Source organism: Giraffa tippelskirchi, chromosome 13, assembly GCF_054371585.1.
Source record: "Giraffa tippelskirchi isolate mGirTip1 chromosome 13, T2T-mGirTip1v1.2.pri, whole genome shotgun sequence".
NCBI lineage: Eukaryota > Metazoa > Chordata > Mammalia > Artiodactyla > Giraffidae > Giraffa > Giraffa tippelskirchi.
The window spans coordinates 97,171,221-97,186,733 of record NC_137287.1 but is presented as its reverse complement, the minus strand read 5'-3'; the positions used below and the strand labels follow the sequence as shown (position 1 = coordinate 97,186,733).

General features: G+C 61.0%; 1 protein-coding gene across 1 annotated transcript; it reads right to left on the bottom strand.

The window, feature by feature from the left end:
* Nucleotides 1–710: 710 nt before the first annotated feature.
* Nucleotides 711–4,079, bottom strand: HRH3 (histamine receptor H3). Its single transcript, XM_081560345.1, has 3 exons — nucleotides 3,827–4,079; nucleotides 2,640–2,806; nucleotides 711–1,640 (listed from the first exon to the last, which is right to left on the bottom strand). Exons 1-3 carry the CDS (start codon nucleotides 4,077–4,079, stop codon nucleotides 711–713), a joined length of 1,350 nt encoding a protein of 449 aa, XP_081416471.1.
* Nucleotides 4,080–15,513: the final 11,434 nt, after the last annotated feature.

Here is a 15,513-nt window from a genome sequence, read left to right as displayed (position 1 = left end):
CCAGCCCCGAGCTCCTCAGCAATTTTGTCTCTTTTGATTAAACATCTAAGGAACATCGAGTTCATGGACGTGTTTTCTTCTTCTCCGTCTTCTTGAAACACCCAGAATGGAGACGCAGAGACCTGCCATGAGCAAGGTTCCTGGGGAGCGCCCGGCACTTTGGGAGCAGATAAAGTTGGAGGGAGGAGGGAAGAAGGACCGGGTCCGGCCTCAAGCAGGGGACAGACAGCAGCAAAGCCAGCAGCCAGGGCTTGTCTGGGACAGGGCAGGTGTGCAGGCGTGTGTAGGTGTGTGTGCATGCAGGGGCTGAGTGCTGGCCCCAGAGGCCTGGAGTGCACACCAAGCCCTTGCTTTGGGAAGAACACTGAGCAGTAATTGTGAGAAGCAAGGACATGACCAACCATCACATTGTCCGTGGGGGTGGACAGAGTGGCTGGGAGCCCTGGGTTGTCCCTCTCGGGCTACAGCAGGACTTGGGTGGCATCATTCTGGCTCACGCAGCAGGGGCCCTTCCAGCCACCCACCAAGCTGCCTCCGCTGCCAGTAGATGGTCTGAGAGGCTGCCATGGCATTTAGGGTGGGCCAGAGACAAGGCAGAGCACACGACTGCAGGGCGGCCAGGTGGATGTGAAGGCCCAGCTGCCCAGGAACCCAGGGCTTTGAGGGGGTGGCAGTGGCCTCAAGCATCCCAGGTGCCGTGGAAGGCCAGCTCACTTCCAGCAGTGCTCCAGGGAGCTGTGGGGCTGGATCTTGAGCTTCTGGGGGCAGAGCAGCTTGGTGAAGGCCCGGCGGAAGCTATAGTGGCACAGTGGGTAGAGGACGGGGTTGACGGCCGAGTTGGCCCACAGCAGCCAGAAGGATGTCTCGTACCAGTAGTCAGGGATGCAGTGGCCATGGCAGGCAGCCCGAATGATCATCAGGAGCGTGTAGGGGGCCCAGCAGAGGCCGAAGATGCTCACGATGACAGCCAGCGATTTGGCCACCTTCTTGTCCCGTGAGAGCCGGAAGCGCTGGGTGATGCTCTGGGACACCATCTTCATGCGCTTCTCCAGGGACGCTGAGGACGCGGATGGCTTGGAGCCTCGCTTGAGTGAGCGAGGCCTCTCGGTGCCCCTTGAGGAGCTGCCAGAGCTGGAGGTGGGGGAGGCCGCAGCACCCCCACCGCTACCACCCCCGAGGGCCACCTCTCCGGCCTCAGGCCCCGGGGTCACCTCGCTGACCCCCACCCCGTACCTGTGCAGCAGCATGGCCTCTCCACACCCTTTCTGCCAGCATCCCCAGCAGCTGGGTGTGGTGGGCGGTGGAGAGGGCTGGGCCTCGGGTGGAAGCTCAGTGGTGGCCGCCTCGCGCACTCCATCTAGTCGGACACGGGTGCGCCTCTGGATGTTCAGGTAGATGCTGAGATTGAAGAAGGTGACGCTGAGGAAAGGGGTGAAGAACTCGAGGGTGGAGGCCGTGATGAGGAAGTACCAGTTGTAGAAGAACTCGGCGTAGCAGTGGCCCTCGGGGATGGAGCTGCCGCCAGACAGGTACTCCCAACTGAGGATGGCGGGTCCATAGAGCAGGAAGGCCAGCACCCACACCAGCACCATCTTCTGCACCGCCCGCCGCGTGTCACCCTGCTGGGCCCGGTAAGAGACCTGCGGTGGGACACACTGGGTCAGGAGGCAAGGGGACTGAGCCCAGTGCAGCAGTGCCACCCAGGGCTCCGGGCAGCCTCCAGGCCTCTGTGCAGGGCCCTCCGCAGCAAAGATGCCTTCCCTTTTTCTCCATGAACCCCTGGTAGGCTAAGGCCTGTGACTCTCCCATGGGCTCGGAACCACCCCTCAGAATCCTAATTTTGTGCCAGGCTGCCTGTTAACCATCCTCCTGCCAGCTGTGAGCTCCCCAGGAGTCACGTCACTGCCAGTCCTTTGAGGACCTGCTGTGTGCCCGGCTCTGTGCTTGGCACCTTTGATATCATCTCATTTAATCTTCACAACTGCTCCACCCTGGTCCCCAAATTCTTGATGGTTCAGATCAGGCAGGAAAGACCACAGGTGGAGGGGCTCCACATGCAGAGCTGACTCTAAACCCACGCTCTCTGCACCCTGACCCACTGCCTCCCTAGACTAGGACAGACATAGCCCCAGCAGAGGGAGACTGGCAGAGCCGTCAGAGGAGATGGCACCAGGCTGACCTCTGCTGCAGTGCTGCCGCCAGCCCAGTGCCTGCATGACTCCAACATGGGAAGCGTGGGCAGTCCAGGGTCCCTAAGTGTGGTCACTCACACCCAGGGCAGCCCATGGAGCCTGTCTTTCTGAGGCACACACACCCGTGGGGAGGTTCCACCAAGGGCCCTTGGCCCCAGATAGTCCCTTAGTTCCAGGGACTTTGGACCTGCTCCAGGGTGGAGGCTGGAGTGACCCCCTCCTTCAGGTCCAGACGGCCCCTTCTGCCCAAACCAGGACCAGTCCTACTGGCAGCAGATGGCTACTAAGCAGGCAGCTGGCTACAGAGTGCCTGAGGTGAGCAGACCCCAACCCACCCAGCACCTCCCATTCAGAAGTGGCCATACCCCCTGCCTGGTGTGTCCTTTGGCCGCCTCTGGCCACCCTGCCCCCTGGGAGCAAACATGGGGACCCACGTCCCAGACTCACGGCTCGGGTGACTGACAGGAAGCGGTCATAGCTGATGAGCACGATATTGAAGACAGAGGAGGTGCAGAGCAGGTAGTCCACCACCAACCATAGCTTGCAGAGGCCCCGGCCGAAGGGCCAGCGACCGGTCAGCACGTAGGGCACATAGAGTGGGATGCAGAACGCCCCTGTGGGAGAGGAGGGCCATGGCTGGGCAGGGGCCTGGGGTCAGACCCCCCACAGCTGGGACATAAGCAGGACCTGGGGTCACATAATGGGCCCCTTTCTGGGACCAGCGATCCCCCCTCCGCCTCCTTCCTAGGCATGCTCTGAGCCCTGCACCTGGCCTCCAACCCTTGCCCCGCCCCCAACCCCACTGTATTCCTGGACTTGGGAGCAGGAAGAAGATCCAGTAGCAGGGCCCACTGGGCACAAGGAGACCCAAAGCGTCATTTCTGGCCTTTTGCTAGTCCTCCCAGTGCCTGAAGGAAGGAAGGAGAATTTCCTTCCTCTCCGCCCCGCTGCACCCCAGCTCCTATCCATATGGCCTTTGGGCAGCTCCTCCTCATCAGCTCAGAAGCCGAGAAAACATTTCTCCGGACTCAAAGGGCACTTGACTGCTGCCACGCGGGCGGCTCCCACCGCCAAGCCCCGCTCTGAGCGGCTGGCAGACGCTCCTCTCAGCCCCAACAGGTGTCTGGCGCTCCGGCCCCCTCCTTGCGCCCCGCCCCCCACCCCAGCCGGCAGCAGCGCACGGACACGTGAGAGCGCGCGCTTCAGAGCATCTCCCCAACCCCCCTTCCCCGCGGCCTCCTCCCCCAACACGGCTCTAAAAATCTCCCTTCCACGTCCCCTCCCCCCAGCCTCCCCCCAGCGCCCTCACCACGTCCTGAGTCCGCTGCAGCCTTTGTTTGGCTACGGCGCAGGAGCCCGCGCTGCACCGTGGCCGCAGCACCTTGCGCCTTGCTGAGCACCAGCTCGCTCGGACCCCTTCCCCGGGGACGTCCTTTCCCAGCCCGAGTCCCGTGGCCGGGGAGGCAAGGAACTTCGCCTGTGCCCACCTCCCCAAAGTCTTGGACACCCCCTACCCAGACCTGGCTCTCTAGCGGGGAGTATCCCCGAGGAAAAGCACCCTATGTCCACGTTCCAGTCCCCGCTGACCCGACCCAGCTGGGCACCCCTGATCGGACGGGGTCTGGGGGCTTTACCCACGAGGAAGTCTGAGATGGCGAGGTTGAGCAGAAAGAAGTTGTTTTGCGTGCGGAGGCTCGAATCCGCCACGAAGGCGAGCATGACCAGCGCGTTGCCCAGCACCGTGGCCACGATGAGCAGCGCCATGAGCGCCGCCAGCACCGCGGTCCAGGCGGCGGAGAAGCCGCGCGCCCCGCCCGCCGCCGCCGCCGCCGCCTCGCCGGCCAGCGCCCCCGACGCGTTCAGCGGCCCGTCGGGCGAACGCTCCATGGCCCCGCCGGCTCACGCGGCGCCTGGGCGCGGGGCAGGGCGCGGACCGCCAGCCGGGCGGCCGGGAGGGACCCCGGTCCGGGAGCCTGGTCTTTGCGGGCTCTCGGCCCGGCCGGGTTCCCCGTTGGGTGCCCGGCGCATGGTCCGCGGGCGCCGAAACGGGGGTCGGGGCGGGCCGCGCCCAGTGGGCCCGGCCCGGAATCTGAGCCGAACCTGGCCAGCGGCACGACCACTGCAGCCCGAGCGGACCTGGGGCGGAGCTGGAGCCCGAGCCGCTGCCTGAGCGTCCGTGCGCCCGGAGTGCAGCGCGCAGCGGAGTGAGCCCCGCGCCCAGCCCGCGGCCCCCCGCGCCCCGCGCAGCGCCCCCGCCATTGGCTGCCGCCCTCGCCCCGCCCCCGCCCCGCCCGGCGCCGGCAGCACCACGGACAGCGCCGCGTGCCCGCCGGGCCGCCGGAGCCCCAGCCCGAGTGCGCACGCCGGCTGGCGAAGAGCCTGGCACGGCGGGCGCCTGAGCTGGGGGCTCGCCTGCGGTCAGCCGCCCGCGCACACAGGAGCCAGTCTCTGGGCCGCTTGACCTGCCCCGTGCCCTCCGTCCCAGTGACCCCTGGCTGGCTCTCATCGGGATCTGGGGCGCCTGAGGGGGTCCGGAGTGGGGGTGAGGGGAAACTCTTGCATCCGCGCTCAGGGGAACTTGCCCCCATGGGACCCCCTCCTCGTTTCACCCTTCGAGCAAGCAGGACTCGGAGAAAGGAATCTCCTGAGGAGAAAGGATGGGAGGGGTCTCCGATAGCCGGTGCCCTTGTCAGGGGTTCGCTCCACCCCCCATATGCGTGGGACTCTGGGTCTCACTCTTCCTTGGGCAGGACCCAGGGCAGGGTCCAGGGTGACCTGCAAGGCGCGGACAGATGTGGAGTTACATAAGGGAAGATGGGGAACCAGCGAAACCAGCCGGGAAGGGAGCGTGCCCACTCTGGGCTCAAAGGGCCGCAGGCTGGGGGAAAGCGACCGTCGGCCTGGCACCCAGCATCGGGGTCCCCCTGGTGGACAGTGCTGTCGGGAGGTCGCTGCTGCGGGGACAGACGAGGTCACTGCGCTCCAGGCGCAGCTAAGGTGGCCCGCTGCGTTAGCGCCTGTGGGAGGGGCTGGGGGGAGAGCGGCAGGAGGGAGCGCCCCCTCCCCCAGGCACAAGCGCTCAGATGGACTGGGTCAAGGACGAGACACACACAGCGAGACAGACAGACACGCCCGTAGGCAGACACACAGACACCCACAGACCAGGGAAACAGCCACCCAGCGTCAGGCTGGGGACCCACGAACGGCAGTTAGACACACACACATCAGACAGCAGACAGCGAGGGAACACAGCCCGAGGGAGAGGGAAGCAGCGACTCCGCTCCAGCGGCGCACATCCGCGGAATCCTCGGAACAGAAAGGCGCGACTGCGCATGGGGGTAGGGGCGGGAGGCTGGGGGAGGGGCTGCAAAGGGACCCCAGGTGCTGGCACACACGGGCACCCCCACACTTACAGCGGCTTCCTGATCAAGCTGGGACGTATCCCTCCTCTAGCCCTGAGGTGCTTTAGAAACTTTGGGGAGTGAGCGGTGCTGGGCTCCCTGTCCCCCCTCCCCAGGGCTGACTGCAGGGAGGAGATCCCAGCCCCTCGCCCCAGCCCCAGAGGATGCATGATGATCCTATGGCTTCTTGCAGCTTGCACTGGGGGAGAGAGAGCTGTGAGACTCCAGCTCACCCCCCGCATCCAAGCCTTCTCTCAGTACCTCCCCACTACCAGCAGTCTTGCTCCTCTTACAGGCTCCCTCAGCTCCCCCTGACTGCACCCTGACTTGCACGGTGGACCAGGCTGTACCAGGAGCAAGCACCAGCTGGTGGGTAGACAAGCCGAGGCAGAGAGCTCATGGAGTGGGCGTTCAGGTGCTCCCACCGTCCAAGACTTCCGTCATCACTGGTGCTGGGTGAGGGCCTTGCGTCCCTGCGCTCAGCCGTGGGCATCCCAGGGCCAGCTCTGGCCAGCCAGGCTTCGTGGGCACACCCCCACCCCCGCCCCGGGTCTCCGGAGATGGAGTTGGATGGGGGTTTGGAGAGAGGCCTGGCCCTCTCCTCTCTGGCTGGGAGCCTGTTCCCCAGCCTCCGCTGCTGTCCTGGGTGGAGGGCTGAGTCAGGGGTGTGTGAGCGGATGGCGGCCCCTTTACACTCTCAGTCAAGCTCCTTATAGCGTCAGTGTTCTGCAGCTTTCCCTGGTGGTCTCACACCACAGCAGCTGGAGCAGAGATGTGATGGGGGGAGGTGGACTCAGCTCAGACCCTGGCACTGGGGACCCAGCTGTGTGCCTTGGGGGAGTTACTCAGAGTGTGGAGACCTGGAAAGGAGGCCATCAGAAGAAGGAAGGCGGCAGCTGGCCTAGAGGGTTTGAGGGTGGCCGTGGCTGTGGGCGGTGAGCGCCCCCTATTGGCACATACACGCATGACCTCATGAGCCCCCGCATTCACCCTACAAGGTGATAGGACCAGCAGCCTGCACAGAGGCCAGGAAGCCACCAGCCCAAGTCACACAAGGACAGAGGCCCTTCTCTTGATGGCCACATTCCTGGCCCAGCCCTGAGATCAAAGCCTCTGAGGTCCGCAAAGGTACCAACTCTTGGGGCCTTGACTTTGGGTGAACGGAGACCTGGAATCCTCTATGCTGGGCCCAACTTGGCCAAGGCAGTTTGGGATGAATGAGGCAGGGCCCCACATGGCTGTCCACGGAGCCTCCTGCCTTGAGATCTCTGTCCCAAAGAAGAGTATTCAAACCCCAGGATGGCAAGGAACCCCCTCAAGACACCGGGAAAGGCTGGCTGAGGGTAAGAGACATAGGCCCCTCTTCTCAGCTCACCAGGACATCCTCGGAGATTATGGCCTGCAGCTTGAGTTTCTCTATTTATCAAAACAGCCAGCATCTGGGATTCAAAATGTGCAGTCCAACAAGGATGCAACCAGTCCACCAAGGAAGCAATGTCCTGACCACATAAGCCCTAGATTAGAGAAATCAGACCCCCTGCAAGGGTTTACTGATAGTGAAAGTGTTAGTCGCTCAGTCGTGTCCAACTCTTTGTGATCCCATGGACTGTAGCCCACCAGGCTCCTCTGTCCATGGAATTCTCCATGCAAGAATATGGGAGTGGGTTGCCATTTCCTTCTCCATGAAAGTCGTTCAGTCGTGTCTGACTCTTTGCCACTCCATGGACTATACAGTCCATGGAATTCTCCCGGCAAGAATACTGGGGTGGGTAGCCATTCCCTTCTCCAGGGGGTCTTCCCAACCCAGAAATCGAACCTGGGTCTCCTGCATTGCAGGTGGATTCTTTACCAGCTGAGCTACCAGGGAAGCCCAGGTTTTACTGAGCTCCTACTAAATATCAGGGAACTTCCCTGATGGCTCAGTGGTAAAGAATCCAGCTGCTGATGCAGGAGATGCAGGAGATGTGGGTTTGATCCCTCAGTTGGAAGATCCCCCTGGAGAAGGAAATAGCAACCCACTCCAGTATTCTTGCCTGAAAAATCCCATGGACAAAGGAGCCTGGAGGGCTACAGTCCATAGGGTTGCAAAGAGTCAGACACGACTGAGTGACTAAACAACAACAGAATATCAGAGTATCAAGCATTCTGATGCAGGGAGGCAAGCGTAACACAGGAGTTAAGTGATGAGTGTGTCAGATAGCTGTGCGCTCCAGGGAGAGAAAAGACCCCAGGCAGGGGGTGGAAGGTGCCAGGACAGGGGGCTAGGGGGCCACAGCTGCCTCCCTGGCATTTTGAGCCCCTTGGACCCAGGGAGCAATGATCAGGAGGAGTACTTTCGGTTCCGTTAGGGCTAATTGGCCCAAGTCGGCAGGGGGAGGTGGTGCTGCTGGTACACAGAGTGGCCAGGAGATATGTGGGATCAGGGCCCTCCTGGCACTGCGGTAACTCTCACAGGAAGGCCTCTGAGACCTGCAGAGGTGACAGCGAGGAGGATGTGGACTGGAGAGTGGAGGTTGGAGGGGCTGAGCACCAGCTGAGGCCCCGAGACCAGCTGCGGCACAGGGCTGTCCGCCTCCCTCCCACCACACAGAGGTGAGCTGCTCAGAGGCCCCTCCACAGGGATGTTGCTGAGAGGAGGGCAGATGATGCCCCCACTGAGACCAGCCTCTTCTCGGGCATCTCCCCAGTGGCTGTGGTGCAGACTTCTGTGTGTGCAGTCTCTGCTCTGGGGCTCACTGTGCTGGCCGCCCTGTGCTGTTCCCAGACAGCGGCTCTGCTTCCAACTGCCCCACTGGAAGACCTTTCTCCACGGGACCGCATGCCCTGGACTGGTGCCCACAGAGCCCTGCCCTGCTGCGTGGTGACACAGACCGCTAATGAGAAATAATGAGGACAGTGGAGCCACCAGCGACCCACTGAGGGCAACTGTCCTGCTCTCCGGCCAGGGCGCATTTGCCAGGGTGCTTGTCAGCACTCTGGGGCCGAGTGCTGTGACTCCTCTTCGCTTTCACTCATTCTGCAGAAGCTCATCTGAATATGGGAACGCAGATTTTTCTTTTTTTGTTTCTTGTCTTCTTTTTTTTTTTTTCTCCTGGTGACATTCTGAGCTAGCTCTGGCTGCGTCCTGATGAGCTCAGGGCCCGAGTGTGATCAGGATGGCTCCTGAGGCCACCGCTTTGAAAGAAAAGCTGAGTGTTCTGTCTTCGGGGACAAGACTGAACTGGGCCCAGGGCCCTGGTGGCAGGAAGGAAGTGAGGACAGGAGAACAAGGATATAGTTGTGGTTTGGCTGCAAATGACACAAATCAACTCAAAAAAGCCTAAGGAAAAGGCATATTTATCGTTGGCCAAGGCTGAAAAGTCTAGGACTGGGCTTCAGACAGAGCTGCATCCAGGAGCTCAAATACCAACTTCTGTCTTTCCCCGGTGTTCACCTCATTTCCAGGAGTGAGCGTTCCCCTGAGATCTCTTCCCTGCAACTCCAGGCTGCTCTCCTGTGCTTTCATCTTCTCCCCTGAAGGAAGATGGGGTGACAACAGAGCCCCAGAATTAGCCCCATTGGCTTGGCATGGACAGTATTGGTGTCCAGCTGTGGCAGCATTGTTTGTGTTTACAGCAATGTAGTCAATGTCACTGGAAGCCCACCCCAGGCGGTCATCCCCTGTGGGTTCCATGTGCCTCCGCCACTTCCCCAGACAACACCTTTGTTGGCAGTGCCCAGGGAGCCCATGCCTGGTCCTGGGGGGACAGCAGACCTGGACACTGAGAGCCCAGTGGGAGACCCTTGAGATGAAGTTCATGAATGGGGGTTAGTTGGGGTAGCTGGGCCAGGGAATGCAGCAATGGCTCTCCCTGGCCATCTGTGTCTTTTTGGGCCTGGTTGCTGTGAGTGCAGAGCCCTGGGTGAGAGTGAGGTGAGAGGGTGAGGGGAGTGAGGCAAGGGACTGAGGGAGAAGGGGCAGCTCTCTGCACAGGACTGAAGGGCCTGAGCAGGAAGGGGCTGCGGTCCTCCCCAGCAGTGACTACAGGAAGGAGGCTGACAGCCCTCCCCACCCAGTCTGTGCCCAGCCCTCCTGTAGCCAGTGCTGCCAGCTCAGAGGCAGGATCTCCTGTCAATGGCCCCAGAAAACAGAGCTCTAGGGCCTTGGTGCCCATGTGGTGTGGCGGGGAGAGGGATCAGGCTGGAGGGAGCACGGAGAGCCTGGGGAGCTGATCGGAGCGGGGACCGGATCCTGAGTCTGACTTTTCTCACCCACTGCCCTTTCCTCCTACAGGCAGTGCCCGCCCACGGAGATGTTAGCACAAGAGCAGGGACCTCAGGAAGGCTCCCTGGAGGAGGTGTGATCTATGGGCATGTGAACAGCTGCCAGGGGAGGTGCAGGGGGAGGCAGAGAAATAGTGACGCTCTTCTCCGAGGACAAGGTGCTGTGCCTCTTGAAGTCCCTCTGGGACCCAGCCTGTGGCTCTGGATGTGCCCTCTCCCCAGGGTTGGCCGTCCAGTCTTTGCTGAGGGAGTGGGTGAAACCAGTTGCATCTCTGCAGGTTCTCTCCAAGCACTAAAAATGCATAAACCAAGGAGAAAACAGGAAAGAAGGGCAAAGGGGGACCTTTCTCTGGGGTGCCGTCTCCAGAGACCCGGATGGGGCTGGGTGTGGGCTGGCGTGTGGCTTCAGGAGGCCCCCAGATCAAGCTGTGGGGGCTGGTCCCAGCCTGGGAACTTCCACTGCAGCCCCAGGAGTGTTTGGTGGGGCTGCCGGTGGCCCTGATCAGCAGCAGCATGTGTCACTGGGACTGGGGGTCTGAGCCAAGCATAGGCCGTGCATCCCGCCAAGACTCTCCAGAGCCTGCAGACCAGATCCTGATCAGACTTGGAAAGTAAGTCACTGAGCCAGGCCAGGATGGACAGGCTGCTCTGATGAGGGGCTGTGCAGTGGGTGAGTGTGGGCCCACGTGTGTAAGCAGTAGGGGATACCCAGCTCTGCCCAGCCTGAGCCCCAGGTCCTCTCCCACGCTTCAGCTGCACCCCAACCCCAAAGCTTCCTGCTGGGGTCTCAGCCCCGCAGTCTTGAGTGTGAGGCAAGGGCTGGGGGTGGGCGCTGAGCCATGGCTTTGTCTGGATGCCTGGCTGGCTGCCATCTGCCTGCCCCCGGAGGCCCTGCCCCTGCAGAGCATGTCCCCGCACTGCACCCTGTGCCCAGCAGTGCCACTGTCACAGCAGGCCAGAGCCCAAAGGCATCCTTCTACCTGACCTTACTCTGGCTTGCCTGCCCTGTTGGGTTCCTGCCCCAGCCTGGGCCTCTCCTGGGGTGACCAGATGGGATGGCCCTGGTGACAATGCTGATGAGATGACCTGGGCCAGGTGACCCCAGTCCATTCTGCAGCCCCATGCCTCGGGTTGAGGCTAGGCGGGCTGGGCTCGGGCAGCACGTCCATTCATAAGCCAGCAACGCTCTCCCCATGGACGGTCACAGTGCGGGTAGGATAGTTGGTCTGGGGCAGGGGGCTGGGTGGCCACTGGGCTGGGCATGCTGGGAGCCATTGTGGGGGTCTGACTCCCGTGCAGGCACCACCTGCCTGGCTGCTGCCCTACTCTGCTCTGGGGTTGAGGCTGAGAGGCCAACAGCTCCCTCCCCAGAGCCTGTCAGGGCCCCCCAGGCCCTGCCCTGGAAACACAGGCCACCTCCTTCTCTTCCCAGCACAGGCACCCCTGTCCGCTATGTCGCCTTCCCCTCCCAGAGCCTGCAGGGTTACTCTAGGTCTCCCCATCTGGCCCATGCTGCCGTGTACTGGGGTCCAGAAAGCATGTGTGTATGTGTGTGCATGTGTGTGTAGGTATGTCATGCATGCGTGGTGCGAGCCCCGGGCACACATACAGTGCCCTGACCCTGCGGGGGTGTGGGGGTTGGGAAGCCCTGGGTCTCTCTTCCTCACGAGGCAGCCTTCAGGGGATTCAGAAGATGAGGCCCACTTTGGGAACTGCTTCCCGCAGAAGACAAGCCCAGTCTCGGAGCGGCACCTCTGTTTACTCCCCAAGTCCCAGGTCCTCCGGCAGCCCTTTGGGGAGCCTGTGCCTGTCAGGAAAATAACTGACCAGCCGGCTCAGTGCTGGGGGGTGCAGTTAATGAAGACGTTCCCCGAGTGCTCGAGGAGGTATGTACACGTGTGTCTATATGTGTGTGTAAGTATATTTGTGTACACCTGTGTGTGTCTGTGACTATATATTTGTATGTGTCTCTGTACACATGTGTCTGGGTGCTTTTCAGTGTGTGCGCATGGGGGCCTGGCTGTGTGTCTATGAGTCAGTGTATGTGTCTGAGCGCACACGTGCATAGGTGTGTGTCTGTGGGTGTGTTTCTGACTCCAGCGGGGGTGGGGCTCCTCCATCGCACCCTGTAGGGACAGGCCAGGTCAGAGAAATGTCCCTTTCCCTCCACAGTGGTCCTGACTGTGGGACCAGGTCCTGGGCCAGGGTAGGGGTCATGGGGTCAAGAGATTGCTCCAGAATCAGCCCTGTCCCTTAGCCTGGGCACAAGTCTCAGTCGCTCACTGGCTGCACACACACAAACACAAACACACACTTCTGCACACACTCACCCACAGCTAGAGATCGCAACATAGAAACAAGTGGACAGCCTCTACCAGGCCGGGGGTGGGGGATGGGGAGTGAGCTCAGCAGACAGAGGGGCCAGTGGGGTCACAGGCTGGGGTCCTGGGAGTAGCACCTTGTGGGTCTCGCCCTGGGAGCTGGGGGCCTTTGCTCATAAGTCATTGGCTTTTCTTAGGCCCGGCTGGGCGGTGGCTGCGCTGGGAGGCTGGCCTGACTTGGGCCACGAATGGAAAGTGGCCACGTTGGGCTGTGACTCAGAACCACAAAGTCCCAGCCCCCAACCAGAGCCTTGCTGTCTGTAGGGGCACAGTGGGACCACCTGCACCCTCCCCACAGCCCTGGGTGCTGGTTATCCCAGTGGGATCCCTGCCCACTGCCCCAGTCCTTGCCCACCTTCCCACCTCTGCCCACTCCCTCACACCCCTCCCCACTCCCTCACACCCCTTCCCCTTCTTGCACGCCCCTGGCAGACCTCAGTTTGGGTCCACCTTTTCCTGGCATTGCATAATCCTCTCACATTTTCTAAATTTGTCCAGCTGATTCATGCAGAGCTGGAAATGCTCATGTAACAAGTAGTTAAGTTCACTGGAAGGCTCTTCACTGGGAGGCCCAGATAGAGGACCCAGATAGAGGAAGGGTCCAGAGGTCTCCCTGACACACATGGAGAAGTGGGCGGGGAAATCTTGGCTCAATAGGGCATGCATCTGATGGTTCTCTGGTAGTGGGCCTCCTTCAGGCCTGGCTGGATCCAGGAGCACAACAACTCTTGCAAGCCTGTGTCTCCCAGCCCAGCTCTCCCCTTGGTGTGGCCCCCCCGCTGGGCTGACATCCCATCACTCACAGCCCTGGCAGCAGATGCGGGGCCCCCTTGCCCAAGACCATGGCCTGACTACTTATCTCAAAATAAGGTAGTGAAGTCTGCAGTTCCAGTCTCCTGCCACTGATAGGGCCAGAGGTGGGGTCAGCTTGTGGGAGGTTCTGGGGCCTTTGCTACAATACAGGGTTGGGAGCACTGGATGCTCATCACAGGGGTCCACACCCATGCCCTCAGGTCCTACAAGGGCCTCACCACTGGGGAAACAGGCTGCTCGACGAGGTCTTGTGTGAGCAAGTGGCTGAGCCTGGACTTGGGGGCTGCAGGTTCCTCCCCCACCCCAGCCCACTGCTGTGCACCCAACCCACTCCCACAACCGCCTGCTGGCCTCCAGAGCATCTACAGAGCACCTGCTATATGCAGCTCAGCTAGGAGCCCAGAAGGCAGCACTGGTTCCCAAGGCCCGTGAATGGCGGAAGGTGCCAGGTTAACTCAGTCTTCAGGGGTGCCTCAGGGGGCGCCCAGTCCTGAAAGCTCAAGCTCCAGGCCGTGGGACTCTTGGATAGACCTCCTTCCAGTGGCTGGGGCAGGGCTGGACAATTGCCCAGCATGAGGCCTATTATCAGCCCCTTTGCCTCTTGCCCAGAACAAACCTGGCCTGCTTGCCCAGCCAGCCCCCTTGCCTGGAGGGCACAGAGCCACCAGGCTGGCTGCCTGCAAGTCCTGTGGCCCCGGAAGTGGAAAGGTAGCACCCCATGGGCCCCAATTCCTGCACTGAATCCTCCCCAGGATGGCTACGGAACGTGTGGGTCCCAGTGCAAGACTAAAATGTGGGCCCCTCCTTAGAAGCTAGCAGGAAACTGAGCACGGAGCCCCCACCACAGTGGCCACCTCTCCCCCTGCCTCCAGCTGTGACCCTCAAGGGCTGGCCCCCACCCTTGGTGTGACCTTCTGGCACAGACTGCTAGCTGCCCCTTCCTCTCCCCTTCCCTGCCTTCCTCTCCAGGGATAGAATGAGGGGCAGCACTCCTAAACCTCCAAAAGTCCCCAAATGCCCTTATGCAAGGTCTCCATCCCCACCCACTGCCGGCTGCCAGGAAGGGAGGCGGGGCAGCTGCCACCTGCCCCCTCACCACTGGCCTTGGCTGCTCCCAGGCAGAATGATTCACCCCCAGTCCTGCTCCCGGGCAGGTTTACACTTTGCCCCCTCCCACCTCCACGCCTGGAACTCCCCTGGCTGGGCCAGCCACTCCGACAAGTTAAATTTAACCCAGCCCAAGCTGTCTTCCTCCCTCTTCCACCTGCCCCACTGGTCTCCTGCACACAGATGCGCCTCCACCTCTCCCACTCCACATGAGCCCCTGGGAAGGGTGGGGAGAGTAGGACCCGATCAACCCTGCCTGCCTGCAGGTCCCCCATGGTCCCTGGGCCCATGCCGGCTCACGATAGCACCCAGCACCCAGCACAGGGCCAGCAGTGCAGCCGGTGCTCAGCAGTCAGGGCACAGCCAGGAAGAGAGAAACCAGGGCTCAGTCCAGGGACAACGCTGAGGCTCCTGCCTGGTACCAGGCTGGGCATGTAGCAGGCACACAGGCTGTGAGCTGAGAGTGCCTCTTTGCAGCTGGCACTGCCCCTTCTTTCCGGGCAGCTATTGTGAGCCCACACCATGCCAAGTATCTGCCTGCATTTCTGAGCCTGCAGAGGATGCTGGGGGAGACCTGCAGGCCACAGTAAGGCCTGGCCACACATGATTCTCTGGGTGTTCTCAGGGGTCTCTGTCAGGAAAGGCCAGTAGACAGGTCCTCTGACAAGTGACCACACATAATATTCTTCCCCAGGCCCTTTGTTTTATTCAGACTGGAAATGCACTTAGCTAAAATGCTACTGCTCCACCAAGTGGCATGGGATAAATTTCTAGCTAGTGAGATGTGAACAGAAGTACCTGGTGTTATCTTCAGGAATAGATTCTCAAAGGGAGCTGATTCACTTGGTGGGGCCCTAGTTCTTTCCCTCAGTTCTTCCTCCTGGTCAAATATGCATGTGATGGCTGGAGCACCAGCAGCCTCTTGTGTTGTGAGGTGACACTGAGGCTGGAAGCCAATATTAGAGGAGTGATACAATAAGGGCTTTCCCAGGTGGCGCTAGTGGTAAAGAACACACCTGCCAATTCAGGAGATGTAAGAGATGTAGGTTTGATCCCTGGGTGGGGAAAATCCCCTGGAGGAGGGCATGGCAACCCACTCCAGTATTCTTGCCTGGGAAATCTCATTGACAGAGGAGCCTGGTGGGCTACAGTCCATAGAGTCGCAGAAGAGTCAAACATGACTGATGCATCTTAACATAGCACACAGCACACAATAAGGTAGGAACTGAGTACCTGCCAAACCTGGACAGCCTAGGCTTGTGTCATGTGAGAAAGAAGTATATTTCTGTTTTGTTAACACCTCTGTTATTCTGGGTTTTCTCATATATGCAGCTCTAACTAATCTTAAAAAGCAAG

What these genes read in the sequence shown, in the direction of transcription:
- HRH3 (XM_081560345.1), bottom strand. Translation starts at nt 4,079, where the DNA reads ATGGAGCGTTCGCCCGACGGGCCGCTGAACGCGTCGGGGGCGCTGGCC. An exon ending in CATCTCAGACTTCCTCGTGG is followed by an intron (nt 2,807 to 3,826) that starts GTAAAGCCCCCA and finishes CCTCTCCCACAG; the next exon opens with GGGCGTTCTGCATCCCACTC. An exon ending in TCCTGTCAGTCACCCGAGCC is followed by an intron (nt 1,641 to 2,639) that starts GTGAGTCTGGGA and finishes GTCCCACCGCAG; the next exon opens with GTCTCTTACCGGGCCCAGCA.